The sequence below is a fragment of the Eumetopias jubatus genome, unplaced genomic scaffold, assembly GCF_037043125.1.
Source record: "Eumetopias jubatus isolate StellerSeaLion01/CBP00866 unplaced genomic scaffold, mEumJub1_p1.0 scaffold_9, whole genome shotgun sequence".
Taxonomy (NCBI): Eukaryota; Metazoa; Chordata; class Mammalia; order Carnivora; family Otariidae; genus Eumetopias; species Eumetopias jubatus.
In genome coordinates this window covers 49,267,813-49,295,533 of record NW_028274815.1, presented here as the reverse complement: position 1 = coordinate 49,295,533, position 27,721 = coordinate 49,267,813, and the positions used below count along the sequence as shown (strand labels likewise).

Below are 27,721 nucleotides of genomic sequence, written 5' to 3'. Positions count from 1 at the left end.
GGGCTAGCGTCCCAGCATGCCTCGCGGGGCCTTGGGCCACCTCATAACTCGCGTCCCGCGGGGACCACAACTCCCGGCATTCGCGGGGCGGGGGCGGAGTCGGCCTCCCGGAATCCTGGGTCCCGGCGTGCACTTCTGGAGGACTTCAGGTACCGGCGTGCCCCGCGTCCCTGGGTCCGCTAGCTCGCGTCCAGGGCGCCGCCTCTGTGTAGGGCGGGCGAGGAGGCAGCCGAGGCGGAGCTGATGGCTGCACTGAGGGCGGGGCGGGGTGCAGGCTGGAACCTCCGGGGATGGCGGGCTTTGGGGGGGGTTCGCTGGGGGAAGGGACCCCTGTTGACCCCTGACCTTCGGGCCTTGCTGACGTCAGGAACTCCTGACCCTCGGGCCCGAGTGACTTATGGGACCCCCAGTCTCCTGGCCCGGTTGTCTGTGGGGGTCCCTGAACCACGGACGTGTCTGACGTCGGGGACTTGGGATTCCCGAGCACGGCTGACTGCAGGGGCCCCAGATCCCAGGACCCGGGAGGTCTCAGGGACCCCTGGAACCCGTCCGCGCGTATGGCTGGCGGTGGCGCTGGGCGCTGGGGGGGCAGTACTGTTGTTATTGTGGGGCGGGGGTCGGGGTCCCCCAGCGGTCCTCGCCTCGGTCCTTGGCTCGCCGCCCACCTCTCCCCGGAGCCAGTACAACTTCATCGCAGACGTGGTGGAGAAGACAGCACCTGCTGTGGTTTATATCGAGATCTTGGGCCGGTAACGGTGGGGAAGAGCAGAAGGCACCCAAACCGCGGGCTGGAGGGCGGGCGAGCAGGGGTCTGAGCCTCCTTAAATCCTTGCTTTCCCCCATCCCAGGCACCCTTTCTCGGGCCGCGAAGTCCCTATCTCGAATGGCTCAGGATTCGTGGTGGCTGCCGACGGGCTCATCGTAACCAACGCTCATGTGGTGGCTGATCGGCGCCGGGTCCGTGTGAGGCTGCTTAGCGGTGACACGTATGAGGCCATGGTCACAGCTGTGGATCCCGTGGCAGACATTGCCACGCTGAGGATTCAGACCAAGGTGGGGGGTCTGGGCAGGCTGGGTCTGGTTGGGTCTGTGAATTTGCTCACATCTCCAGGTGACAGTTCTCTTGTACCCATTCTCCCCTCAGGAGCCTCTCCCCACACTACCCCTGGGACGCTCAGCCGATGTCCGGCAAGGGGAGTTTGTTGTTGCCATGGGAAGTCCCTTTGCACTGCAGAATACGATCACTTCTGGCATTGTCAGCTCTGCTCAGCGTCCAGCCAGAGACCTGGGCCTCCCCCAAACCAATGTGGAATACATCCAGACTGATGCAGCTATTGATGTGCGTTCTGACATAAGAGAAATGACAAACTAGGTTGGGGGTTGGGGGAGAGGCTGTGGGGTGCAGGCACCAACTGTGATAGATGGTGGATGAGCCTATATACAGAGGTTGGGCTGCACATATGTGGCCACTCAGGTTGGGCTGGGAAAGGAGAGAATTTGGAGAAAGTGCCTACATCCTGGTCATGCCCCCAGACATAGAGTCCCTGGATCTCTTCCATATTTTCTCCTTGTCCTGCAGTTTGGAAACTCTGGAGGTCCTCTGGTTAACCTGGTGAGTGGGACATCCTTCTTTCCAAGAATCCCTGCCCCAGGTCGGTGTGAGAAGGGCTGTGCTTCCCCTAATTCAATGATGTTTGGTCAAGCTTCTGAGCATTCTCCTGTTGGCTATCTCCCAGAATCCAAGCAGGTCTCCCCACCTCCCCAGTACTCCAAGCTACTCTTGTTCAGGTAGTCCCATCTCCTACTATGTGTCTGGGCTAGGGAACAGTGAGTGGGCTCTATCCCTGCAGGATGGGGAGGTGATTGGAGTAAATACCATGAAGGTCACAGCTGGAATCTCTTTTGCCATCCCTTCTGATCGCCTTCGAGAGTTTCTGCATCGTGGGGAAAAGAAGAGTGAGCCTGGCTTGGCGGGGGGGATGGGGGAGATTCCTTTTAAGTGGTGGGAGGGCCATTCACTGGGCTTTGCTGGGGGGCTGTCTATTGGGAGGAAAGGGTTGGGGAAGGAAGGAGGTAGCTGGGTGAGGCTCATTTGTCTCTCTATCACAGATTCCTGGTTTGGAATCAGTGGGTCCCAGCGCCGCTACATTGGGGTGATGATGCTGACCCTGACTCCCAGGTATGAGCTTTAGGGCTAGTGACCTGTAGGACCACCAGTGTATTCAGTTGTGGGCAACTGGCACTTCTGTTGAGCTTTGTTCTCAATTTTATCTTTATCTAAGATAAGTTGCCTCATACTTGGAGCTATCAGAAGAGCTGTTCTCTCTCATGATCTTGACTTTCTCACTCCAATTCATCTTGTACGCCTGCTACCAGATTGATTGCATCCTGTTACTGCTTTGATTTAAAAACTTCAATCCATTAACCTGGTATTTAGGGGCCATTTTCTGTTTGTATCCAATTTAACCTTCCAGATCTGGCTTCTTACATGAATATATGCTGTTCCAGCCAACCTGATTTCCTACTCCCATGGTTTTATTTATGTTGTTCTTGCTTTATATAGTTAAATACCAGAACCATTCTTTTAGGCTCAGTTTAAGTTCTACTCTTTCTTTAAAGTTGCTCTTAGAATTCTAAAATGACAGTAGTGTTATTGTCTTAATACTATGTATCACTTGGAATTAGTTACCTTTTATATACATGTCCCACTTCCTAACTTCCAGAAGGCAGAAAGCCAGTTGCCTTTGTATCCAGAGTATCTAGTGCATGCCCTTGTCCATGCAGTTGTCAGTGTGCTGATGCGAGATTTGAGGTGAACGCAAGATGGGGAGAGTGCCTTGGTGTGGTTAACAGAGTGATCTCTGTCCTTTCAGCATCCTTGCTGAACTACAGCTTCGAGAACCAAGCTTTCCTGATGTTCAGCATGGTGTGCTCATCCATAAAGTCATCCTGGACTCCCCTGCACACCGGTGAGGGAGAGACTGCTTTGTGAGGTGGGGATGGGTGAGGTGTGCATGTGCCCTTGAACTGGGCTGTCTATTCCCTCCTTTCTCTCTCTGTCCGTCTTTCACCATAGGGCTGGTCTACGGCCGGGTGATGTGATCTTGGCCATTGGGGAGCAGCTGGTACAAAACGCTGAAGATATTTATGAAGCTGTTCGAACCCAATCCCAGCTGGCAGTGCGCATCCGGCGGGGACCGGAAACATTAACCTTATATGTGACCCCTGAAGTCACAGAATGAGTAGGTCAGCAGAAGTATGAGGCTCCTGCTCTGATTTCCACCTTGCTTTCCTGGCCTAGGCTCTGAGGGTACCTGGACAGAGGATTGAATGAACCAGTGGGGGGCAGGTCCCTCCAACCACCAGCACCAATCCCTGGGCTCTGAGGAATCATAAAAATGCTTTTTATATAAAATAAAATTATACCTAGCATCATGTTATAGTCAAAAATAAGGGGGGGTACTGATCTTTTCCCCCACAAAAAGGCTAGAGGTAAAGCTGTATCCCCTCTCAGCTGAGGGGAGATACTGGAGCTGACCATTCTGACCTCCCTATTCAAGAAAACCAGCTGCTGCTGTCTGTTGTTCTGGGCAGTTAATCAGGTGCTGCTCTTTGTCTTGTGCTTGGCTCAGTGCTGGGCCTGGGAGCAAAAATTCCCCACGCTTGGCCACAGATCCGGCAGCTGGCCTAGGAAGGAGGGCGATAACCTCGGCTTGACAGTCCACATCCGTAGCACACACTGGATGAGTGCGGCTGGCCTGCTGACATCAGGGGTTCCTTGGTAAGCTCCTGAGGTAATGGCAGCCTCAGACCCCCACCCTTAGGGGCCAGTGGTGGTTTGTGGAGGAGGGTGGCAGCACCTTAGACGATCTGGTTGCTGGTCTGGCCAGGGTAGCGCTCAAACCTCCGGTTGGCCTCTTCACTGAAGGCATCGCCTGCAAGGTGAATGGGCAGTTTAGGTGAGGAAACAGACCCATTGTGGGGAAGGGTGGGTGGAAGTGGAGAGGCTGGGAGATCCAGAGGTGGGTGGAAAGACACAGAACCAACTTAGGCAGACGAGAATGAAGGTCTTTCCCTCCCATCCCCCAGTCTCTCTGGGCTCCTCTTCCCACCAAATACCAATGTGGCAGTTGTGCACCCAGATGCGGTGCCCGTCGTATTTGCAGTTACATTTCATTGCATTGTTGGTGAAGTCGCTCTCTGCTACTTCAAAATTGGGGTTGATGACCACCTGTGAGTGGGAGAAAGGCAACATAACCAGTTGCAGCCCTCAAATCCAAGGGTGTCTTTAACAAACATTCCTCCCACTTGCCAGCTGGATCTCAGGCCCCCGGCACCTGCAGAATGTAGTTTCCTGGCTTCACATCTGTGATGTCAATCCATTGGCAGTCGATGTCATGCCGGTAGAGATCCCAGCAACCCACAGTAATGCCCTGCTCTCCAAAGTTGGCACACTCATACCTCTTGGAGACATCTGAGAGGGATTGGCATATGTCAGTGTGAGGCAAGGCTGTGGGATGGAGATACCGGTGTCTGTTCGAGGCCCAACTCACCTTCCTGACATTCAGTGTCTTCTAGACAGAAACTAGCTTTGTGGCCCTCAGCCACCTTGGTGCCGTTGGGGGTCAGGATATCATAGTGGGTGAAGATGTCCATGCTGTGGTAGTGCCTGTGGGGACAAGGGGACCCCTGTTGCCTTCCCTACCCCCAGTGGGCTTGCCCTATCTCCAGTGACCTTGCCCTTCTGCTTGCCCCTCTCACCCGTGACACTCATGCCACACCCAGGAATGACGCCCAGCCTTGGGCCTGAAGTCTGCTCGTCCCAGGTTGTGGATCTGGGAGGAGAACCGGAGGAGACGCCTGTGGCCATAGGGCCAGTTGGCCGAGCGGGCCGAGCGAGCCAGGCAGTTCTCTTCGGCGGCGCAGTAGAGCATGTGCAGGGGCCGGTCCTCGATGTAGGCCGTCTCCTGCACCAGGGCCGAGTGCAGCAGCAGATCTGATGCAGCTGCCCCCAGGAAGGAAACAGAGTGTGGGAGGTCAGTGCTGGGGGCGGGGGGGCAGATGGGGGTGCCTCTCCTCTCCCTGTGGAGGGGGAGAAGCTGGTTCTTCACAGGCGAGGAGTACCCCTCCAGCTTACAGCTCTCTTTTTCTCTCCAAGGGGGTGGCCCAGAGCCTCTGTTCCCTGGGTTCACTCACTCTCAGAACAGATGACTCCAGCAGTGAAGCGGGTTCCTGTTCTCTTGCAGGCAATGTGGGTGCTGTGATGAGCACATTGGTCCAGGGACAGCTCAGACCCTGTGCAGCGCACTCCACTCATCACCACCTCTGTGGTATTCCCTGAGTCCCAGTACCAGGTCTCCTGGGAACATATGTTGGTGTTTCTGTGAGCCCCACCATCCAGCCTCTTGGGCCAAGGGACTCATTTCCACAGTCCTCTGCCCCAAACACAGGCTTTGGAGGCAAAGGCCTTGGTTTCCCTCCCCTCACTCACCTGCAGGCCATGGTTGGCATAGCCCAGTCCAAGTTGCCTACAGGCCACCATGGCCTCCAGTGTCCCCCAGTCATCCCCACAGATGAGGCCCCAGCGAAGGGACCCAGGTCCCCCTATTTGCACCTCCACTCGCCCCTCATGTCGGCTGCGGCCCCCACTGAGTCGGATCTGTAGTGACACAGAATGGAAGTTCTGGGTAAGCTTTTGCAGCAGGCATGTGGCTGACGGGTGACTCAGAGGCACATAAGGGCTGGCAAGTGGGGGCATTGGATGGGAGCTGCCAGATGGTGGGGGCCTGGGACAGTGGGCTGGGAAGCTGTCAGGCTGCACATCATGACCAGGGTTGGAGAGGATGCAAGATCCTTGAACTGAACTGGAAAGAAAACTGACCTTGGTCTCTACCCCAGTGTAGGGCAGGTTGCATCGGACCCCAGCATCGTGGCTATGGGAACAGTCCTCGGCTGTGATATTCTTGTGGGGGCACTTCCAGAGGGAGGGTTCCTGTCCAGAGCATCGAACTTCACTTAAGTGGATGGCACCCATGCCTAGAGTGAGAGGTCAAAGATCAGGAGGTTATAACTGGACCTTCACTCTCTGCCTCGGGGTCTCCTTCCCAAGGAATGTACCCCCCAGGAGAGTGTGTACCTTCTCCTTCCCTCTTCCTCCCATCTTCATCCCCCTCACCCTGCCCCATGCGGGCACCACTCAGAGCCTCTCGAGCACTCCCGAAGCCCAGCTCCCGACACACCACGCTGGCTGCCTGCAGGTCCCACTTGCGGTCACAGACTGTGCCCCACGTGCTGGCCTTCAGGACTTCCACCCGGCCCTCTCCAGGGTGGGCCCCACCCTTTAGACGCACTCGGGTCTATAGAGGAGAGAGATGTGCCCAAAAGCAGTGAATGGAAACATCAGCACAGAGGGCTAAGTAGACCTGGGAGATGAATGAGATTCTGGTGGGAGGGAGGGGGTGGTCTCAGGTCTGTGGCCCACCCCCTGGAGAGAGGTTCCTCTCTGTCCTCAAAGGTCAGGGCTGTGCTTAGTCAGGGGGTGGCTAGGCTATGGGGTTCTCCACCTGGGGTGGGGAAGGTTATAGTCACTGTCTCACACACCTCCCCCTGAGGCTTCGACTGTTGATGCTTCTTCTGGCCACTGGATGCTGCGTAGAGAGGGCCTGGCACACAGCTCACCACCGCAGGGGCCCCCCCAGGGCACCTGGTGGTGTCATTGGCACGATAGAACTCCAAGGAGCAGAGGGAGAGGTGGGCCTCGGTGCCCACGCACGCCACCCCATGCAGACCAAAGGAGTGTTGCTGCCGCTGGGCCAGCAGCCTGGGGGGACAGGAGTGGGGTGCAGTCGGGTAAAACAATGCCCCTACCTCTTTGCCCACAACCCTCCTCCCCTCCATGCCTCCACCATCCCCCAACCTTTCGTGGCCATTTTATCCCTTCTTCCCCTCTTCTCTGCTGCGTTTCCCTCCATAGAGACAAAGGGAACGGGCAAGTTTCCAGGCTGAAAAAGCCCAGATTACCCAGACAGGAGGGTTTGGGGGGACCTGCAGCCAAGACCTCTCTGGGCAGGACACCTAGTCTTTTTTTTTTTTTTTTAAAGATTTATTTATTTATTTTGAGAGAGTGAGAATGAGAGAGAGAAAGAGCACATGAGAGGGGGGAGGGTTAGAGAGAGAAGCAGGCTCCTCGCTGAGCAGGGAGCCCGATGCGGGACTCCATCCCGGGACTCCAGGATCATGACCTGAGCTGAAGGCAGTCGCTTAACCAACTGAGCCACCCAGGCGCCCCAGGACAGCTAGTCTTGACTTGCCTGACAGAAACCTTGCTCCAAATGGTTTCAGGCTGCTGGCCCTAACGGAGGCTGGGGTTGAGACTGCTGTGCCGGGCGGGGGGGTGGGGGCAAGCCAGGACTGCCTGGCTGAAAGAGATGGGCAGGAAGGAGTGGCTGACACAAACAGGAAGCCTGAAGAGCCGGGGGGGGGGGGGGTGCACAGCTCGCTATTACGCTGAGGCTGAGGTCTGAATCAGGGTCGGGATGTAAAGCAGTGAGTCAGTCTTGGGTCTACATGGCTTCTCCGAGGCCAGAGTCTTCCAGGCCAGAATGTGATGGGTGGGTATGAGAAGAATATACCAGAAGGTGGACAGAGGGAAGGACTGGGGCTGGCACATGTGGGAATGAAGATGTAGAAATGTAAGACAGACAACAAGTTAGAGACCACATGGCCAGAGGGGAGTGAATATGCACAACAGAATGGAATGGTAGAGATCTCTCCAGACCTGAGCTGAGCTTTAATAAGGTAGTCCATGGTTCTGCACTTTAAACGTAACAGAATGTTCCGTAGCCACCCGAGCATGAAAATGGGACTAAACTAGAGACGTTAAAACTTGGAAGCACTTGGAAGAGATGCCTTGTGAGATCGAGGGGGCTTGTTCACTGACACTAACAGAGTGAGAGATGGCAGTGGGGCACGCGATGAGAGCAGTGCCCAGGGAGAAGGGCTCGTATTGGTGAAGTGAGCCTGCGAGGCTGGCTTGGCAATGAGTTATTGTAGTAACGTGTCCATCACTTGATATCAGAGGAAGGAAGAGTTCTGACGACTTGAAGTCACTGGCTAGAGGATGCAGAGAAGAGGAAAAGTTTATAACTACAACAGACAAAGGAAACCTGGAGACTACAGAATACCTTTGGAGGCTCAGGATCAGTGGATTCTGAAGCTCAGACAGATCAGGTACTCTCCCAAAGTCCTGTGTGGCTGAACATAAAAGTCAAAGAGGCCATCACAGGAAAAAGAGATCGCTCTTTTAAACTTCCTCCTCCGCTTTCTCCACAAGGAACACAGTAAAAACAGCAGTGTGCAGTTGAGTTTGGGGTTCAGGGAAGACCAGAGCATGGCCATGCTGGGCACAGATGACCCTTAGCTAGAAGGCACTACAAGAACACCCCCAAATTCCGAGCTCCTTTGAAGCCACCCGAAGGAGGAGCTGGGGAAGGAGGGCCACCAGGGGACCACTGGGTGATCCTAGAATGTGCAGAACAGAGGAGGGGACGGAAGAAAGGGAGGGATTTTCTTCCTCTTCAGCCGCGGCTGAAGAAGCTATTGGGGAGACTTCTCACAGCAAATGGCCTTTGGAAGCCTAGTGAGAGGTAATTGCTGGGGTGGAAGCTTTCCACTCCCTTGATTTCTGAGGGAACCCATGAGAAAACTGGGGAATGGGGAACCTCATTGTGTCAACTGGGCCAGAGACACACGGACTATAATCTGATCCCATCCCTGGCAAAGGTTCCAGAGGGGACCCTGAGTCTCACCTCCAAGCTGGTAGCACGTATTTTTAAAAAACTGATCAAATAAAGGTAAGCTGGGAACATGGATCCCTTAGGCAAACTGAACTTCTTCAGGGAGAGGCAAGTGTGGCATCTGAAGGACAAAAGTGCCAGAGGATCTGCTAGAATTCACTGGGGGAAGATAAATAAGCATGTGGAAGAAGGGACTTGCAAAAATCCTGTGACAAGCATAGTTCCCCAGAAACCAACATAAGGACCAGCATCACTTTACGTTTCAGTGACTCATCTGGAAGGTGGTTTGTTACAGTTACTGCTGCTCTGCCACGTCTTGGTGGGGGCGTCCTGGACCCCTTCCTGGCCACAGCCCCATTGCTCTGACTCATCACTGCGCTCTCCCGCTCCTCACACCCAGCCTGAACTTCATTTACCTCTTGATTGATCCCCTGCCCACTGGGGGTTTGGGTTTGACTTTAAACTTGGTGATTGGTCTGAAAAAAGGAGAAAGAAGTTACTGGAGGTAGTGGTTAGGTATATGGCCCAGGAAGGACGCTTTATGCAGAGTGTGGGAAGGAGTAAAGTGAAGGGGGCCAGATTTTCCACTCCTACTGACTGCTGCACACCACTGAACTCCATTTTAGGGACTCAGGTTGCTCTCTGGATTCCACAACAGTGACGAGAAATCTAGTCAGTCCAGGGGGTGAGGGGAGAGGGGATAAGAGGTAAAGGGAGGAGAGAGAAGGGGAATGTGGGTGAACTGGGCGGGGGGGGGGATGAAGAGTAGGGGGTAGGAAGCATGCAGGCGGCTGAGGCTGGAGTCTAAGCCATTTGGGGGAAGTATAAGGGGGAGGAAGCTTCTCCTCAAGTATTTCCTCCTGGGCACTCTAAGATCAAAGCTTGCCCATCCCCACGCCTGCCTCCCCATCCCCCCCCCCATGGCCATTTTGCAGTTACATCCCTAATTGGTTAGTTAGCTTGGGTTCTGGGATGGACATGGATAGGCTGCCTTCCATCCATCCACCTCCTTGGGCCACAGGGGCGAGCAGGAGGTCCCGGGGCTCTTGCCCCATTACCTTCCAAGGGGCTTGGGGCGCCGGGCCGAGGTTTTGGCCGCTCGCTTCCTCAACTTTCTGCGAGGATAAGACAATAGCAGAATCAAGATCAGTCTAGAACCAGGTGGGAAAGGCTGGTGCAGCTGGGGCCGAGGGCAAATTTCTTTTCCAACACGGAAGTTGGAAAGTCAGCAGGATGTTATGACATGAGAGATATTCCCAAGGCTCAACCCTTCACAGCTGTTTGGCTTCATATGCCCATGGCCAGGCTGATGAGCAGCAGTGAGGCACCTGGACTCAGGCTGATAGCGCCCCTATACCAGCATCCACAGAAATTAGGCTGGGGCCGAGGGGTAATGAGGGCTAGGGTCAATATCAGGGTTGATCTAAACTCGAGGGGAGGGCTATGGGGAAGGGTATAAGTAGGAAGGTGTTAGGACTGTTAATATGGTCAGAATGACCAGGCAAGGAGAGAGAAGTGGCCTGGTTATAGGGAGGCTGACTGTCTTTTATTCTTGGATTCTCTCTGACTTCTGGCATTTCTAGGTTTGAGGCCTGTGGACCAGGACCAAGGCTGGTGGCTGAGGCTGGAGTCTGAGCCATTTGGGGGAAGTATAAGGGGGAAGAGGCTTCTCCTCAGCCGGGCCTACATTATACATGATAACGTCCAAGGACGTTAACTTGGTTTGACTGGGGAACATGAGGCCAGGTGGGTTAGGATGCCAGCATCCTTCCTGCCTAAATTAAATCCCATATGCTTTAGTCATTCACAAACCAAGTTCAGCCCCCAGACTTACTTCCAGAGAAATAAGTTCTAAAACTTTATTTCTTTTTAATTGGCCTAAATATGTGACCTATTTTCTTCTTCAAGAGGTTGTCTTAAGTCTAATGTCTGGAAACTGGGTCTGTTTCTCCTCTCCTTCTCCCTTTGATTTCAAAGACTTTAATTGTGCCCCCTCTCTGTCCTGTCCAACTACGTGCAGATGAGTGCAGGTTTTACCTGTCTGTCCTTATGAACTTATGGGACTCCCTGTTAGCATCTTACTTATCCTTTCTTTAAACATATTCTTACTCTGCTGTCTTCTCTTGAGGAGTCCTATCTGGACCTAATATACTGTGTGCAGATGTACGAGGATGTTAGTATGTAGATCTGAAAGAGCACTGGAGTTGCTTGGTATTTCCTGCCCTGGCTTCTTCCTGAGGAGGTATTTAGTTGGTCTTTTTATCAAAATATCCAATATGTCCAACATTCCTAGAAAAGAGTGTACAATAACTCTCAGGTCCCTTTCCTGAGACATTACTAAGAGTTAGAACCTCTCATCATACAAGTGTGAAACTTTTTCTCCAAATGTCTTTTTCTCAGATCTAAAATGAAATATATTTTGTGTTTTCTTTCAAGATTATCTTGATCCTCCGAGTACTCAGAAAGATGTAGTACTGTCTAGGAACTTAGAAGTACTTCTTCTCTTAGTTATTTATAAGGTTTTTATATTAAATATCATATGGCATACCTAGTTATATATAAAGTACAATATAGATTATATTAAGAACCTGGTGCTTGTTTAGGACCAGTACTGATATCTGTCTTTATTTACACTCCTTCATTCACAAATGTGCTTGTTTCCTCCTATCATTTGTTTCTTCAACCATCAAAATGTACCTACATCTGTGCACCCCTTCTCATTCCGTCTCTCTTCTCTAAGGCCACTCCCCCCAGTGTTTCTGAATTCCATCCCTTAGGATCTTTTCTTCTCCTCAGTTGAGAAGTCACATACAATCTCTCTTCAACTGAATCGTTTTAACATGTTCAGATCTCTCCTACACACCCCCCCGCGACAGCCTCCACCCCATATCTCCCCGCTTTTTCATAGAAAACACTGTCAAGAGTCGCTCCACTTCTGTATCCTCTCTCTTACCACTCATTCCTTAACCTGCTCTTTTCTGGTTTTCCCCATCACTCTGCGATAATAAAGCTAGTAGACAGTTTCAATCTTCATCTTATTTACCTCTCAGTAGCATCTGACACTGCTGTTCTCATCTTCTCTCCTTCCTTGGCTGTCCTAACACTACTAGTCTGGTTTGATTCCTAATTCTGGTTGCTCTCTCTTGGTCTTCTTCACAGGCTCCTCCTCTAGCTAGTCACTTAAATTTTTGGAGTCCTGTCTGAGGCATTCTATCATTCCATATCCTCTCTTTATATGTTCTCATTTACACCTAACCTTGTATATTCCATTGCCTTCTTGATGTTTCTATTTAGATGTCTCAAAGTTTTCTAAAATGTAATGTAGGTCCAAAAAATAAACCCATAATTCTTTCAGTAAAATCCACTCCAGAAACCTAAGAGTTAACCTTCTCTTCTTGACTCCCAAACTCAGTCCATAACCAAGTCCTGTCAGTGTTACTTCCTAAACATCTCTCCAGTTCATCCACTCTTGTTCTTTTCCAAACCATTCTCAGAAATGCTGTCAGAGTGATTTTCTGGAGCCCCAAACCTCATCATCATGGCCTCTTACAGCCCTCCTTGTGAAAACACTTCACTTGTTTCCCAGGGCTTCTATTATAAAGACCCAAATCCTTAAGTGGCCTGTCAGGTCTTCCATGATCTCTCATCACTTCTGTGTTCTCAGCACCTTGCACAGTGCGTTTCAAATAGCAGGAGTTCAATAAATAGCTTTCAGCCCTTGAGCTCTTAGAACTTCAATTTCTTTGCCTGCAAAAGGCCGGTAAATGATTCAATTATCTTTGCATTCTTTTCCTCTTCTAAAATTCTACAACTTTCACGTGTTCTAGGGCAGAACTATAAAACCAAGTGGAAAAATGATAAATACATCATGTTCTGATTTTCTCATTCCCAAAATCTTACTGGTTTCCTCTAAAAGCTAGCCGATGTATCTTCTTTCTCTAAGGAAGGTGGAGTTCTTTGTAATGACCTTGCCTATCCTTTATGATGGTATTACCTGTGAGAATGCTCCCTCTGTCTGATGTGACCTGTGAAAGGAAATCTAGATCATATCCCCATCACAGAATCTCCCAGGACTCCTGTAACCCCTTTCCTCACTACGGATGAGCTCTCTACTTAGTATGTGTCCTTCTCCAGCCTTCATATCCCAGATTCAGTAACAGATTGCAATATCTACACAGATATTGCTGATCTCTGCAAGTTACTTCAGACCACGCATACCTAGGGATAACTGCTGGGTTTCAAACTTGCCGAGGATGGCTCCCTTGGAAAGCTAGTGCATACTACCTTGAAGCCCAGAGGTGCCTGATGGCCCACACCATCCTGCTTTCCAGCAGCTTCAGGGTCATTTCCTGTATGTCTTCTCTTATTTTCTGTTACCAGTCATCCTACAGCTGTTCATCCCCCTCCCTCTTGGTTGTCACCCTCCGAATCAGCTTCACCTTTATAACAAACTCCTAACTAGCCTTACTGCATCTAGAACCTCCTCTCTCCAATTCACTACTATTGGGTACACTTTAACAACACTGGCCTTAATTTATCAGTGTCCCATACAGATACTTTTATTTTTAATTTTGCCATAAGATAAAGATGAAACTCTCTAATCTGGCATGAAAAGCGTTCCATTTTCTGGCTCTTAAGTATTCAGATCTTCCTTCCATTACTTTTCCAGCACAACCTTCTACGCTAGTCAACCATCTTTTGAAAAATATCCTAGTCACTGTCATCTCTGTCTGGGTCAGCAATGACTCCATTTTGCTAAATCATGGACTAGGGAAGAATTGGAAAATAATAAAATTTTAAAATGCAAGGATGGCAAAGAGTGTAATCTTTGTTTTTGTTTCTCAGTCCTTGTTCTAAAAGAACTCACCAGCAGCACTGAGTCAGGTGATCACTCTCTCCCTCTCCTCCTTGAAGCCCGTCACTTGGCTAACAGCCCGCCACAGTCCCTTGGTTTTCTTTCTACCTCACTTCACTGTTAGCGTGTTCACTTTATCTTCCTGACCTCCTAACATTTAAGCTCTCAGTTCAGTCCTTGGACCCCTCTTTTCCTGTTTACACTCACTCCCTTGGTGACATTGTCCAGTTTCAGGGCTTATAATACTTTTATTCAACTGAACTCTAGAGTCATATACCCAATTGCCTACTCAGCCTCACCAATTCAATGTCTTCGAGAACCTCAAATTTCACAGGTCCAAAACCAAGTTTTAATAGTCAGTGTCCCCCACCCCCTCCTCACACAGAACATGCTCCACCGTCTTCCTTATCAGAAAAGGCCAAAACTCCATACTTAGCTCAGGCTCAAAACCTTGAAATGAACCTTAATTCCTCTCCTTCTCTCATACCACATTAAATCCATCTGCAAATCCTGTTGGCTCTACCTTCAACCATACACAGAATGTGATTTTTCACCACTTTCCTGGTCATCATCACGTCTCACTTTCTTTACTTGGCTTTCAGGAGACAATAACCTCCTAACTAATTTCTCTGCCTCCTTGACTCTACTGCATCCCTTACAGTCTATTTGTAAAACAGCCAAAATAATACTTTAAAAATGGAAGTCAGATGTCACACCTCTGTTCAAAACCTTATCTCACATAGAGAACAAACCCGTCTCTCAAATGTCCCTACGTGATCAGGCTCCCCATTCTTTCCCGATCTCCTCCTCTAGCACCTTTCTGTCATTTTCTTTCTTGTTGCCTCAGCTGCAGCCCCAGTGGCCTCCAGGAGCGTGACAAGAGTGCCTTCTCCTTCCCTCTACCCCTCCCCTGCCCCCAAGGATCTTTTATGATCCCTCTTCCTGTAAATGCTCGGCTAGATTTCTACAGTTTGTGCCCTCACCTCCCTTAAATCTTTTCTCAAATGATGCCTTTTCAAAGAGGCCTTCTCTGACCGCCTTATCTAAAACTGCAATCCTACTTCGACTTCCTAACTCCTTCCCTGCCTTAGTTTTATTGATTACACTCTTTGCCATCCTTGCATTTTAAAATTTTACTATTTTCCAATTCTTCCCTAGTCCATGAGATCAGGGATTTTTGTCTCTTTTGCCTACTGTTGAATCCCTAGTGTCTTCAACAGTCCCCGGCACACCGTAGACACTCAATAAACAAATACTGGATGAGCGGATCTCTTCACCTTTGTTCACACTAGCCTCATCACTGAAATCTCTGCTTTTTAAATTGTACTAATCTTTCAGAACCTGATGCTTGGGTTAGGGAAGGTAAAGAACAGCACAGAGAAAGAAATATAACCCCAAGACAGATAACAGTAAGGGAGCACAGCACACAGCTGTTTTAAAACAGTTTGAGTCTCTAGACCAGATAAAGTATATTCCTTGGGGCTGAAAGAACTTTCAGATGTGCCAAGAGCCAAGGCAAGGAAAATTAGAGCAAGTGTGGAGAAGACTAGAGATTGGATAATGTACTGACTTTCAAAAAGAAGAAAAATGATTCCTTAACCTAAAGAATAATATTCTAGAATACAATATTAAATGGAAAGTTTGTGAACAGTGAGGAAAATATATGGAGATCCTTAGAGACCTAGAAGGATTTCAGTAAAAATTAGCTCAAACCACCATGATTTCATTTTTTGATAAGATTACTAAATTGGAAGGCTGGAGAATGGCCATGAACATAATATACCCAGATTTTAAGGGAGATTAACAAAATCTCCCATGATTCCATTATAGATAAAATGGTGAAATGTTGGCTACGTCATTGTAGTGTTCAGTTTGTTCCCAATTAATGGAAAAGATATTTCACAACTAATGAGTAAAGACTTGATGAGTAAGGAAGAGTTAGACTTTGGGTTTTGAACATTTCACTCTGATGAGGCAGAAGGCATAGCTATCATGTATATCCTCCAGAGGAAGCTGGGAGGGATGACAAATGGAAAAAAAATGTCAAGATTCAGGATAATCTCATAGGTTCATGGTGGCTTTTTAATGGTTTTTAAAAGATGTGTCCAACTAATTTAATAGGGCAAACTCAACATAGATTTAGGTTCAAATAGGCTTTTCTATTAGTATCAAGGATAAGGGAAGATCTGAATTGGTTTTAGATGATTACCAGTTCAATAGGAACAGTGGGATGTTTCCTCAACAGAAAGTCAATACCAAGTCTGGACATGCTCTACCCAAAGTTGAGCATTTCTACTGTACCCTGCCCTGATCCGACCGTATCTGAAGTTGTGTGCCCAATGGAAGCTCAGCTAGATGTCAAGAGGTGTTTCCGCAAAACTCAACTAAGGAAGAGCTGAAAACAAATTAGCACTTTATCCTGCGTAATAGATTACAGAGAGACTGTAAAGATTTCTAAACTCCTCAAAAGGACTGCATAAGATACTCCAGGGTAGCGAGGCGCTGTTAAGGACAGAGCCATTCACCAGCGTGATCCGTTACTCTGGAAGCCAGCGCGTACACCAGGGCTCCAGGCAGGTGGAGAGGGCCGGGAGTCTCGGCCGAAGGATATTCTGGAAAACTTGCTAGGAGTCCCGGGGGCTCCCGAGGGCAGGGCCTGACCTCTCCCCGCGCCCTCTGACCCTCGGGGATTGGCTCTCTGGCGGGGACACGCGGGCCCAGGCCCGCGCTGGACACACCCAGGCGCCGCCTCCGCAGAGTGCGGCCGCGCGCTCCCTGAGCTCGGACGGCGGGCCCCGAGGCCGCGCCCGCGCCGCAACAGTAACAGCCCCCGGGACCGCCGGCCGCTGGGCGTGGCCTGGCCAGGCTTGGCGCGCGCCCCGGGGCGCGGAGAGTCTGCCTGCCAACCGATGGCGTCATGGGCACCGACCCGAGACCGGCGCCACTCGCCCCGCCCCCGCTGCGGACCCGAAAGAGCAGGAGCTTTGCTTGCCCCATTTCAGACCCGCCCCAGGGAGCCCTTCATGGTCCCACAAGATGTCTCAACTCTCCAGTTTCGAAAGGGCCTCCATATTTCTCCACTGTTGCAGAGCCCCGGACCCTCCCGGGGGTCGACACACCACCCCTTAGTGAGCACCCCTCAATCCCAGTCCACTCAGCGCCCACGTTCCTTCACCTGTAGAAGGCCGTGTTGACCCTCTTTTCGCTAGGGAAGCCCAGCATCCCGCAGACCACGTGGCTGTTCTGGGCGCTCCAGCCTTTGTCACACAGTTGCGACCAGCCGTCGGGAAGCCTGACTTCGACCAGTCCCTCGGTCACTGGCAGGGGCCGCCTGCCCCGCCCCACGGCCGGTCGCAGTCGCACCTCCTCCACTTGCAGGTGCCGTTCTACCTGGGATGGGACCACAAGCAGAGGAAGGAGAATCAGTAGCGCCTTTTACATGTCCTCCCACCCTCATGGACCCTGATCATGTGCTTGCTGTAAAGCCCGTGGGGAGTAGGGGCTGCCACAGGGCTGGGAGGCATGCCTGCTGTCTGTGATGAACTGACTCTCCTGGGCCACGAGAGTGGAAGGAAGGGCACGTGCTCTGAGAGGCGATTGAGGGTGCTGAGGAGGTTGGGGAAGGAGCGCCCAAGGCGGCCCCAGCATGAGAGAGCAGTTCACAGAGGAAGTGGCATGGAAGCAGTAGGAGAGATTAGGAAGGGAGATGTTCCAGGAGAGCAGGGACACCTGAAAGGAGGGAGAGCAAGGGATGCCCTGGGGACCAGGGATGAAGCTGGAGAGGCTCGCGCCAGGCTTAGTAACTTGAATGCCAATGCTAAAACAAACCTGGGCTTTAATACGTCTAGCTCTATCCTTTGTCCCCACCCCCTAAGCCTTCCACCAACCCAAATTAGCCTGCGGGGCATAGGGGATCCCCTACCTTCTAGTACCCACTCTAACCACATATAACCACCCTGGTCATCCTGGGTGGTGTGTGTGTGTGTGTGTGTGTGTGTGTGTGTGTGTGTGTGTGTGTGTGAACGGCAGACCTCAATGACATTCGAATCTGAGAAGCCGGGGAGGCGCTGGTCCTTGCAGATGACTCCAGCATCCTCATCGTGGGTACAGTCACTGTTCCCCCAGCCCCGGGAGGCACATTCAGTCACACTCTGCTCAGTCCCACTGCAGCTCAGGTTGTCCAGCCAGATGCGGCCTGTGGAGCAAGAGATGGGGGGATAGAGAGGCTTGTGGAGGCAGGACGGAGGAGGGAGGGAGGTGATGGGGATTTGGGGAGAGTGAGCATACAGGCCTTGCATCTGGCCATGATGATCCCATTTTTCTGGTAAGATAATGGGTGTGCAAGAGACAGAACACCCTGGGAGTTAAAGGGAGCACAGGATTGATGGGGGGTCAGGGGTGATCTGGGGGATACTCAAGAAGTTGGTACAGTGAATAAAAAATCAAGAGTCAACACTGAATTTCTGATCAGTCCTGACCTGTTCAGTAAAACTACAACTTATTGAGTACCTGTTGTGTGTTAGGCACTCTGCCATGTATACATATATATGATTATTCTTAGACCTGCCACCATTTTACATAAAGAAATTGGGGTTCAGAGAAGTTAAGTAACTTGCCTAAGACCACACAGCCAATACACGGGGACTTAGGGGTTTAAGCCATTTGTGAGACTTGGAAATCTAAGATCTTTTCACCTCAGCCTCACTTTCTCCCATGGGCCTGCCCTGTCTGTGCTGCCACATTGCTCCTTGTTTTTCTCTCTCCCTGGACCACACTGAAATGAGTATCTGACTTCTCAGAGTTGGATGGACGCAATCCACATGGGATTCCACCCCATGTGACTCGTCTGTCCCAGCCAATGGCAGGGACCCATCATGCACATCCTGACAGGACTTACCCAGCTTTTGCTGGGATGCCTACTTCCTGCCCCACCAGGCCACTGGAACCATCACAGAAGTCCTAGTGACTCTTTGTGACTTTCCCCACCAGGTCTGATTCAGTCCTTTGCTGCCATCCAGAAAACTCCCTCAGCCAAATGACTGTCCTCATATTTGAAGACAACCTTCGGGTAAACGCTATCCAAAGCTTTTTCTTTTCATACCAAACACCCCTGGTTTCTTCAGCTATTCCGTCTTGAAACTTGGCTTCCAATCTTTCACATCTGGGCAGCTCTCCTCTGAAAGCATTTCCATTTTCTACTGTCTCTCTTAAATGTGGCACCTACAAGGGACACTTTATTCCAGAAGTGGTCCAGCCAGTGGGGAGTGGGGGATGCGCTGCAGACTGCACCGGCTTCTGTCCGTCAATCCTTCTGTGGGCTCATACAATGTAAGCACTTTCAGGTCTCAGAATTCCTCCTAAGCCCCTACTACCCACATTCATTCTTGTCTTAAGAGTTTATACTTGTTAGTTCCAAGAAAGCTTAGTTCTAAGAAAACTTAGTTCCAGCTTGCTGGTTTCAGCTCTTGCCTACAATCTGATTTTGTCAGCTGCAGTATCTGTGATGCCTTCTGGTTTGGGACATCCAGACATCATTTATCTGCTCTCAGCTTTCCAACAAACCAACTGTGCTTTACTTGTACAGGGCTCACCTGTATCAGGGCTGTCCTTGCATGTGTCTTTGTGGAATCATGCATTTGCCGAAGAAAGGCACCTAGAGATCGCCTAGTCATTTTGCACATAGGGCATCTGAAGATCAGAGAAGGCATGGACCAGCCTAAGGTCACGTAGGTCTGAGAACTGACTCTCAACCATGGCTCTACTTGACACTGGCTGTTTCTGGTGTCCTGGCTCCCTGCACCTGGCCTGGTGTTCCCTCTCCCTGCCTTAAGGCAATACCTACGCCACGCATGGAGCTTTGCTCACCTGTTCCAGGGCCATATTTGGCACTGTGGGTCCAGCCTGTGGCCTCCGTGAAGCCCAGCTCCCGGCAGAGGACATGGGCAGCCTGAAGGGTGAAGTCGTCATCGCAGATGGTGCCCCACTCGCCAGCTCGCTGGATCTCCACGCGGCCCTCGAAGGGCTTCCTGGGGAAGCCGGCCAGCCGGAACCGCAGCCCCTGGCTGCCAGCCCTGTCCTCGGGGGTCGTGGCCGGGGATGGAGACCCCAGGCAGGAGCTGCACAGCAGGGACAACAGCAGCCCCCATGGGCTCCATGGGCGGGTTCTGACATGTCGCATGGCAGGGAAGGCCTGGGGGCCCCAGAGAGAGAGAGAGTGTGTGAGAGAAAGCGAGACCAAGCCGGGCCTGCGTCCCAGAGAGTTCAGGAGAGGAAGAGAACCCCGAAAAGGACAGAGACAGAGACCGTGTGAGAGAAAGCCAGGGACCCAGGGACTAAGTGAGAAAGAAACACAAACTCAGTAAGAGCAGAAACAGAGCCCGAGAGGCGCAGACTAGGGAGGGGGGAGAGAGAGGGAGACAGACACAGAGATAGAGAGGCTCTCCCTCACCATCAGCTGTTCTGCCTCACAAGGACCTTTCCTAGCTCTGTCATCATCACCTCCATTATCCCCACCCACCGCTCTAAGAGACCCAAAGTTCAAAAGACCGTGATTAGAGACCAAGAGGCAGAGAATGGTTGAGAGAAAGAGATAGAGACTGAGCCAGAGGGAGACCCAGACAGGATGTGAGAGGAAGGGAAACTGTGGGAACAAAAGGGGAGCAAACAGAAAGAGACAGCAGAGAGAGACAATGTGGAAGACGGATAGAAGGGGACCGTGAGAGAGCCAGTGCACAGAGCAATGGAGAGATGCAGGCAACAGGTGGGGGGAGGGCCTGGCAGGAGCCAAGGAGGGGTGGCGGCAGGAACCCAGATGATTCCATTCAGCCAGTCAGACAGAGGACAGACAGCTACTGATTGTGGAGAGAAGCAGGTCAGGGGGCTTAGGAGCCCCTCAGATCTTAGGTTCTGTGATTGGGAGCCAAGCCCAGAGTCCTGTCTGGGCAGATTCCACGGCGGAGCCGGCAGAGACCAGGACGCATGGAGAACCCCCCGCACACCCTACCCAGCACACAGGCTCTCACATGCCCTGCAGGGTCAAGGGGCCCAGGAGGGCCAGGCCTCAAGCTGGGAGGGGGAATGGGGTGGGGTTGTCCAAACCTCCTGCCAACACTGCCATCGCTGTCACTGGGCAACCGGAGGCCAGGGCGCCAATCAGCTCCTCAGCCAAGGCCTTCCCTCTGTCTGGGACTGAGAACAGCCCCTCTCCAGCAACGGCCCCTGAACATGCTTTCCCCAACTCAGACAAACAACACAACAGGACAGCTTTGTTCTGGGGACATTTTGGCTTGGGGGCCCAGGGGTAGGGCCTCACAGAGGAGCCTCCAGGCTTAGGGCCCTGGCCGCTGCCCTATTTGGAACACCCTGCAGACCCCCCACCCGCCAAATATCTGCCTCCTCACTCCACTCTTCTTGTGTCTCTCTTTTTTTAAACAATGATAAAACCCTCTGTTGGTTGGTTCCCCTCGACCCCATCCTGCATCACCCCTTTTCCGTGGTCCCTCCACCATCCTCTCCATCCGAAACTCCCCTTCCTCCCGCGGCAGCGTGACTCCCCCTACCTTTGGCTGAGCGGAGCTCTAGGGGCTGGGAGAAGAGTCCAGGTCCTGGAGATCAGTCCTAGGACTTCCCAAAAAAATGCTCGGCCAGGGGAGACTGGACCCCCCCTCTCTCCCCCCTCTCCGTTCGTCCCTCCCACGTCCCCTTGAGCCCTCCCACATTCCGCCTTCTCCTTCCATTCCTCCCTGGCCAGTTCCCTCCTCTTCTCCTTTTGGTCCTCCCCTCCCCCGTGGAGCTGGCCGCGGCCGCTCCACCTCCCCCAACCCCCCACCGCCGACCCTCCCCCGGCCTGCTTAATGAAGCTTTCTTTTCCCGCGGGTTGGAGGCCGGGCAGCTGCGGTCAGGGAGCTGGACTCGCAAGAGGCCACGGGGCCGCGGACCGGCCTGGGCGGCGGCCCCTGAATCGGCGGGAGGCCGCGGCTCAGCTCCGGGCTCCGGGAAGCCTTCCAGTCCCCAGCCCCCAGCCCTTCCCCCACGTCCCGGACTCCGCGGAGTGTAAACAGCCAGACCCCTGCCGGGCTAGGGGCGGGTCCGGTCAGGGGAACTGAGGCGATGAAGGCCCGCAGAGTCCCTCCGGTGCCCCACGGTGCCCACTGGCATTTTTCGGGGTGACGTCACGGCCTTCACTCTGATGTCACGTTGAGCATATGACGTCCTACACAGCCCATAAGGCCAGGCGCCAGAGCCCTCTGGCCGAAACCTCGAGGTTTCTCCTGGTGGAGCCACTTGTGCGCGTCCCAGGGCTGTGGCGGGAGTCTGAAGGTGGTGAACCGCCCAAGTAGCTGGGGACCCCTTCCCTTTTCCTTTTGCGGCTCTCCTTGCTCCACCTTCGCGGGCCGCGGAGGCCGGGGGAGGGGCGGGAACGCCTCCAGTGGCGCGGCCCCGCCCCCGCCCCGCCTCTAGCCCGCAGGGTCAGGAAGCGCGGAAGGAAGCGCCGGGGGCCATGGACGGAGCTGTGATGGAAGGGCCGCTCTTTTTGCAAAGTCAGCGTTTCGGTACCAAGGTAGTCGGGGGGCAGGGGTTGCGGAACTCCATCAGACTTAGGAGTGGGCTGTAGAGCCCAGAGGGAGGGAGGGAGGGGGTGGCAGCGGGTTGGAGCGCGGGCCGGGAGCTGAAGAACCCTATGACGTTCCCGCGAAGTTGATTGCACGCTCCGGAGAAGGTCCGCTGGCCTCGCGGTACGCCCTCTCTGGTCCTGCGGAGACGGAGCTGCATTCTTCTCGGGGAATTTCGCCCCCGGCCGGGAAGCTGCAGACCCGAAATCGGCCTGCGCCGGTGCTCGCCCACTCCCTTCCCAGCGTCTCGCTCTCTCTTCCCAGAGGTGGAGGAAGACCTGGGCGGTACTCTATCCTGCCAGTCCCCACGGCGTAGCGCGGCTCGAGTTCTTTGACCACAAGGGGTCGAGCTCCGGAGGGGGCCGAGGGGGCTCGCGCCGCCTGGACTGCAAGGTGATCCGTCTGGCGGAGTGTGTGAGCGTGGTCCCCGTGGCGGTGGAGAGCCCCCCAGAGCCTGGCGCCGCAGCTTTCCGCCTGGACACCGCGCAGCGCTCCCACCTGTTGGCGGCGGACGCGCCGTCCAGCGCCGCCTGGGTGCAAACACTGTGCCGAAATGCCTTTCCGGTGAGCGGGCCGGGGCTGCCCGCGAGGGGCTGGGGCGAAACGCACTGGGCCCAGGAGGCGACTCGAGGTGGGGGCGGTTACAGCAGCAGAGGGCCTGGGCTGGCTCGGACCCTGGCAGCACTGGTGAGGGAATTGCAGGGTCCTCGATACTCTCTCTCCTTACCCCAGAAAGGCAGCTGGGCTCTGGCGCCTGCGGAGAACCCACCCAAGCTTTCTGCCCTGGAGATGCTGGAGAACTCGCTGTATAGCCCCACCTGGGAAGGTAGACGCCTGAGCCTGGGCAGGGATGGGGTGGAAAGGAAGGGTGTCCCTAGGAAGGGAGTGATTAAAGGGTCAGGGACCATGGGGAAGTAGGAAGCTCCTGAAGTTTCCAAGTGAGTGCTTGGATAACCTGTCCCCACCTACCCAGCGCCTTCACCTAGCAGTCTGGCCGGGTACCAATCTAATTGTGTATTCCTTCCAGGATCCCAGTTCTGGGTAACAGTGCAGAGGACGGAAGCCGCTGAGCGCTGTGGCCTGCATGGCTCCTATGTGCTGAGGGTGGAGGCTGAGAGGCTGACTCTCTTGACCGTAGGGGCCCAGAGTCAGATACTGGAGCCACTCCTTTTCTGGCCTTACACTCTGTTGCGCCGCTATGGCCGGGACAAGGTGCGGGGGGCTGTCAGGGAACCCCGACTTCCTGGGTTGGGGTAGCTGTGGGGTGGGTGGGGTGGGGCAGGACAGGAAGGCGGGAAGCTCTGTCCTCTGGATACCCCTTCCTTGCTCAGCCTGTGGCCGCACCTCCCTCCCCAGGTAGTCTTTTCTTTGTAGATCCTCTATACTAGGCCAGGCCCTGGGACTCATCTCCTTTCATGGCTCCTGGTAATGTGTTTTCCTCCACACCTTCTTCAGGTCATGTTCTCTTTTGAGGCTGGTCGCCGCTGCCCTTCAGGCCCTGGAACCTTCACCTTCCAGACGGCACAGGGGAATGACATCTTTCAGGCGGTTGAGACTGCTATTCACCGGCAGAAGGTCCAGGGAAAGGATGGTCAAGGGCAGGATAGTCTCAAAGCCGATTCCCAGGAAGGAGAAGTGGCAGAGGGAAAGTTGACATCCCTGCCTGGCCCTCAGGAGCTCCCGGGCAGCCCTCCCACCCTGTATGCTGAACCCTTAGACTCCTTGCGCATTCCTCCAGGCCCTTCCCAGGATTCCCTATACTCAGACCCCCAGGACAGCACCCCTGCTCGGGCAGGGGAGGGAGTACAGTTCAAGAAACCTCTTTATTGCGGCTTGTACGAGCATGTGCAGCAGCAGTTGCTGAAGGCCAAGCTGACGGACCCCAAAGAAGACCCCATCTATGATGAACCTGAGGGCCTGGCCCCAGCTGCTCTCCGGGGCCTTTACGACCTGCCTCAGGAGCCCAAGGATGCCTGGTGGTGCCAGGCTCGGGTGAAGGAGGAGGGCTATGAGCTCCCCTACAACCCTGCCACTGATGACTATGCTGTGCCACCTCCTCGGAGCACAAAGCCCCTCCCAGCTCCCAAGCCCCGGGGCTTGGCCTTCCCTGAACCCAGAGCTCTAACTGGTGGTGGCAGCAAAGGCCACAGCTCAGACACTGCCCTGTACAGCCAGGTCCAGAAAAGCAGTACCTCAGGGAGCTGGGACTGTGAGCTGTCTAGAGGAGGGGCTGACAGGACCGGGGTCAAGTCCGAGGGCTCCACATGAGAGGTAGGGCAAGGCTGAGGTTGCTGATAGGGCTACCATGGGGAGGTGGCACCGGGATCAAAGAAATCTATTAGAACCTGCAGAAACCAGAGGGTTGGAGAATCCTGTGTAAGCCAGTCCAGGGGACCTGGGAGGGATCAGGGGAATCAAGGGAAGGATGATCAATCTCAAGACGTCCTGGAAGTGGGACAGATGGCAGGGGTGAGGGATGGGACCTGGGAGAGACCAGCACCCCCAAGTCAACCTCCCCAAAGGAATGGACAGCTGCCGGACCAGGTCTATGAAAAGGGGTGCTTGGTTTGAGTTGGTGCAGTTTGAGGGGCCTGCATGGAGGCTCTAGGGTGATGCCGGACTGTGCCTGGATCCTCACCCCTGCATTGTTCTTTGCCAGAGATCTAGATTTCAAGAAGTTTATTCTCATTAAAGTCAGCTTGGGTTTAAGAGGTCTATGTGTGTGAATAGTCACAGAAGGGACACGGTGTGCTGGGTGGGTGTGGAGGGGGTCAGGAGAATGTATGGGGGGCCACAGAAGGAGGAAGGGGTCCCAGGGAGGTGAGTTGAGCATTGTGGTGGGTGAGAGCCTCGGTGGTCCAGTCAGGCCCACTTGGGCTTGAGCCTGTCTCTGGGACACTGGGTGAGTTGTATAACATCTGTAACCCTCAGTTTCCCTCAATGCCCCTTTGTAAAATGGGAAAACCCAACAACAGGGTCTACTTCACAGGGTTGTTTGTGTGAAAAGAGTTAAGTTTCTCAAGTACTTAGTGCAGTCTGAAGCACCGATTAAGCATTTTATAAATGGTAGTTATTCCATGGATGGAGAGGGCCAACAGAAAGGTGGACAGGCATGGGGAGAGAATAGGAAGGCAATAGGTCTTTTTCACACCATCTTTTCCTCCTGCTCTCAGCTATATGACACCACCTGCCCCAACACACACAAATACACACGTGCGTGCGCATATACACACGCACACAAGCGCATGCACGCACACACACTTTACCTATAGGTACTCAAGCACCAACCATTTTTCTGTTTGAAGGTCGAAGGGAACTGCTGTATGGTGGGTGTAGTGGGAAGAGCATAGGCTTCGGAATGAGGCTTAAATTTCAATGTACTTATTTTTCATGAGCTCTGCAAACCTTGTCCTTGTCTCCTGAGGTCCAGTTTCCCAAAGGTGACCTGACCTCATCTATCTGCTTACAGGGAACTACAAGGAGAAATTCAGGGAATGCTCTTAACAATAGTGGAGATTTACTGGGTATTTAATCTTCATCTGTGCTAATGATATCAAATGATCCAAAAGAAATGAACTCCTGCTTGGAGAAGGAAAAAGTTCAGGTGTGTCTCTTCTAGGCCTGAGTGGCGGGGGCTGGGGCGGTAGCAGAACTGAAGACAGAGGAGGGGAAGGCTCTGTTTCCCAGTCACCTGGAGCTCACAGAGGCTCAGGTGGACAGAAGGCAAGTCTGACCATGGAAAGCCATTCACCGCATGAGCCTTCGTATGGATGTGGTTGAGCAGGGCAGCCGGGCTCTGGCGCTGGGGACTCAGGGCCCCCAGGGATACTCTTCCTCTTTCTCCTCCCCCACTTCCTCCTTGGAAGGCCAGAAGAGGGCTTCTGAGGAAGACTTGCTGGCTGCTGGCATCTGGGGGGCTCTGCCAGGGGTTGGAGTCACAGGCAGGGGGGCCACTGTGGCTCGAACTCGGTTTGTCTGTAACTGCCCAGCCTGCAAAGAACGCAAGCCGACCCCTCTGGAGCCCAGGCCACGGTTGCTGACCTCCTGTCCTGTTCCTGGGTTCTCCTACCCTCACTCCCTCCTGTGTTCCATCCCTTGAGCCCTAGCCTCAAGGCCCAGGGCAGCGGAGTCCCCTGGGCTCGCCCCCACAGTGCCCGCTCCCGGCCGAGTGTCCCTCCTCGGTTAGGTTGCGCACCAGCTAACTTGTGGAGGGCTCTTCTCCCATCTCTAGAGGGACTGCAGTTTGGAAAGATCTTTCTTTTATAACTTCGGCTAAGGCAAAGCAGGAGTTTCTAAAGTTCTGTTACTGAGAAACTAGGAAAAGATTAATAGGGACAAAGGGAAATATTATAGAATATGAATTTCATAAAAATAACTCCACTCTCAATTCCTTTTCTCTCTTTAACTCTTATTGCTAAAGCCCTGACTCCAGTTGACTAACCCTGGTCAGCCTCCTTTTCCTCATCTGTACAATGAGCATTAACACTTACCTTGCAGGGACGCTGTGAGGATTAAATGAGAAAGACATATGTGAAAGCACTTGTCACAAAACCTGGCAAATGGCTGGTGTTCAGTAAATGCTAATTTCCTTCCCTTTGGACATTTCTTTTTCCACCTTCCATTTAGCCTCTTCTTTAAACAGAAGTTGTGGTCTCGGTGCTGTCAGTTTGCTTAGTGGGACAATGGTTTGTTAAATGACTAATGAGTTAAGTGCTACAGTTAAGATACCGAAACATTATCATATGTAAATACCCAGTGCCCAGGCAGAGAAGCATCCCTACTGGGCAGGGGTTGTAACTTCCTTTGTCTAGGGCAAAGTGCTGGTCTTTTTCTTCTTCCGCTGTTGGCTTGGTTCTCCCCTCCACGGGGCGGGGGGGGGGGGGGGGGGGAGGGTGGCACAGAACCGAGGGCAGTGGGCTACTCCCTTGACTTTGGGGAGAGGGGAGTTGAGGATGGGGTAGGAGGGCTCTCTCTGGGTGTAATGGGGAAGAAGAAGAGTAGGGAGTAGGGAGAGTACCTTTCTCAGGGCCCGGCTCTCCCAGCTTGGGTGGAGCCGGCCCTGAGGCTTGATAAAGGTGTTGCTCAGATGTGAGTACAGGTGGCTCCAAGCCTGCAAGGGGTTGTAGATGGGCTCTAGTTCCAGGCTGTCCAGCACGCTCTGATGAAGAGAGAAGAGGAGGCTTACCCAAGGAACTTGAGGTCACAGAACACAAGATGTCAGGTAGAAAACTTGGAGTGTGAGAGGCTGGAGGAGGTGTGAAGACCCAGCGCTTCACTGAAGACTGAAATAGATGTGGGTCCCATTGGGTGTCCTGGCCCCCAGATCTGAGTGCTTGTGATGATGTACGGTTCTGGCAAGAGTATAACAAGTAGGTGCAACCTTGAGTGGTTAGGGACGTGGAATAGGCTGGCCCCAAAAAGTGTGTCATGGAATTCTGAGAGGGGCTGGAATGCTGTGA

The 27,721-nt window shown here is 53.0% G+C and overlaps 4 protein-coding genes across 10 annotated transcripts in view; 2 read left to right on the top strand and 2 right to left on the bottom strand.

The window, feature by feature from the left end:
* The first annotated feature begins 43 nt into the window (after positions 1-43).
* On the top strand, positions 44-3,435 carry HTRA2 (HtrA serine peptidase 2). Of its 2 annotated transcripts, XM_028116156.2 has the most exons (8): positions 46-749; positions 849-1,053; positions 1,145-1,339; positions 1,580-1,612; positions 1,851-1,956; positions 2,110-2,179; positions 2,874-2,969; positions 3,077-3,435. In XM_028116156.2, exons 1-8 carry the CDS (start codon positions 244-246, stop codon positions 3,240-3,242), a joined length of 1,377 nt encoding a protein of 458 aa, XP_027971957.1. In that variant the 5' UTR covers positions 46-243; the 3' UTR covers positions 3,243-3,435. The 2 variants fall into 2 exon arrangements, with proteins under 2 accessions (XP_027971959.1, XP_027971957.1); XM_028116158.2 differs by lacking the exon at positions 1,580-1,612 and having other exon boundaries at positions 44-749.
* LOXL3 (lysyl oxidase like 3) lies at positions 2,518-21,287 on the bottom strand. 4 transcript variants are annotated; one of them, XM_088026444.1, is made up of 15 exons: positions 19,516-21,287; positions 17,682-17,845; positions 16,826-17,040; positions 9,854-9,946; positions 9,212-9,271; positions 6,601-6,820; positions 6,176-6,356; positions 5,882-6,036; positions 5,492-5,659; positions 5,197-5,359; positions 4,762-5,005; positions 4,554-4,669; positions 4,338-4,474; positions 4,120-4,231; positions 2,518-3,935 (listed from the first exon to the last, which is right to left on the bottom strand). In XM_088026444.1, the coding sequence occupies exons 1-15, from the start codon at positions 19,826-19,828 to the stop codon at positions 3,862-3,864; spliced, it is 2,415 nt and encodes an 804-aa protein (XP_087882570.1). In that variant the 5' UTR covers positions 19,829-21,287; the 3' UTR covers positions 2,518-3,861. The 4 variants fall into 4 exon arrangements, with proteins under 4 accessions (XP_087882570.1, XP_027971946.1, XP_027971945.1 ...); XM_028116145.2 differs by lacking the exons at positions 9,212-9,271; positions 9,854-9,946 and having other exon boundaries at positions 2,518-3,758; positions 3,861-3,935; XM_028116144.2 differs by lacking the exons at positions 9,212-9,271; positions 9,854-9,946 and having other exon boundaries at positions 19,516-19,840; positions 21,210-21,287.
* Positions 21,288-22,118: 831 nt separating this feature from the next.
* On the top strand, positions 22,119-24,971 carry DOK1 (docking protein 1). Of its 2 annotated transcripts, XM_028116348.2 has the most exons (5): positions 22,119-22,210; positions 22,527-22,826; positions 22,995-23,088; positions 23,290-23,474; positions 23,718-24,971. In XM_028116348.2, exons 1-5 carry the CDS (start codon positions 22,151-22,153, stop codon positions 24,528-24,530), a joined length of 1,452 nt encoding a protein of 483 aa, XP_027972149.2. In that variant the 5' UTR covers positions 22,119-22,150; the 3' UTR covers positions 24,531-24,971. The 2 variants fall into 2 exon arrangements, with proteins under 2 accessions (XP_027972149.2, XP_027972150.1); XM_028116349.2 differs by lacking the exons at positions 22,119-22,210; positions 23,290-23,474 and having other exon boundaries at positions 22,734-22,826.
* A 1,046-nt stretch (positions 24,972-26,017) lies between these two features.
* Positions 26,018-27,721, bottom strand: part of M1AP (meiosis 1 associated protein) — a 65,172-nt gene continuing 63,468 nt past the window's right edge. Inside the window, exons 8-9 of one of the 2 annotated variants that reach the window (XM_088026443.1) lie at positions 27,276-27,420; positions 26,018-26,269 (exon numbers count right to left, since the gene is read on the bottom strand). In XM_088026443.1, the coding sequence (XP_087882569.1) occupies positions 26,073-26,269; positions 27,276-27,420 (342 nt within the window). In that variant the 3' untranslated portion in view covers positions 26,018-26,072. The remainder of the gene's footprint in view (positions 26,270-27,275; positions 27,421-27,721) is intronic. The other variant, XM_028116088.2, reaches the window with a different exon arrangement.

Coding starts and splice junctions, on each gene's coding strand:
- DOK1 (XM_028116348.2), top strand. CDS start 22,151: ATGGACGGAGCTGTGATGGAAGGGCCGCTCTTTTTGCAAAGTCAGCGT. Junction 22,827..22,994: donor TGTGCCGAAATGCCTTTCCG/GTGAGCGGGCCG, acceptor TCCTTACCCCAG/AAAGGCAGCTGGGCTCTGGC. Junction 23,089..23,289: donor GTATAGCCCCACCTGGGAAG/GTAGACGCCTGA, acceptor TATTCCTTCCAG/GATCCCAGTTCTGGGTAACA.
- HTRA2 (XM_028116156.2), top strand. CDS start 244: ATGGCTGCACTGAGGGCGGGGCGGGGTGCAGGCTGGAACCTCCGGGGA. Junction 1,340..1,579: donor AGACTGATGCAGCTATTGAT/GTGCGTTCTGAC, acceptor CTTGTCCTGCAG/TTTGGAAACTCTGGAGGTCC. Junction 1,957..2,109: donor GCATCGTGGGGAAAAGAAGA/GTGAGCCTGGCT, acceptor TCTCTATCACAG/ATTCCTGGTTTGGAATCAGT.
- LOXL3 (XM_088026444.1), bottom strand. CDS start 19,828: ATGCGACATGTCAGAACCCGCCCATGGAGCCCATGGGGGCTGCTGTTG. Junction 17,041..17,681: donor CAGATTCGAATGTCATTGAG/GTCTGCCGTTCA, acceptor GTCCCATCCCAG/GTAGAACGGCACCTGCAAGT. Junction 9,272..9,853: donor CGCCCCAAGCCCCTTGGAAG/GTAATGGGGCAA, acceptor TCCTTTTTTCAG/ACCAATCACCAAGTTTAAAG.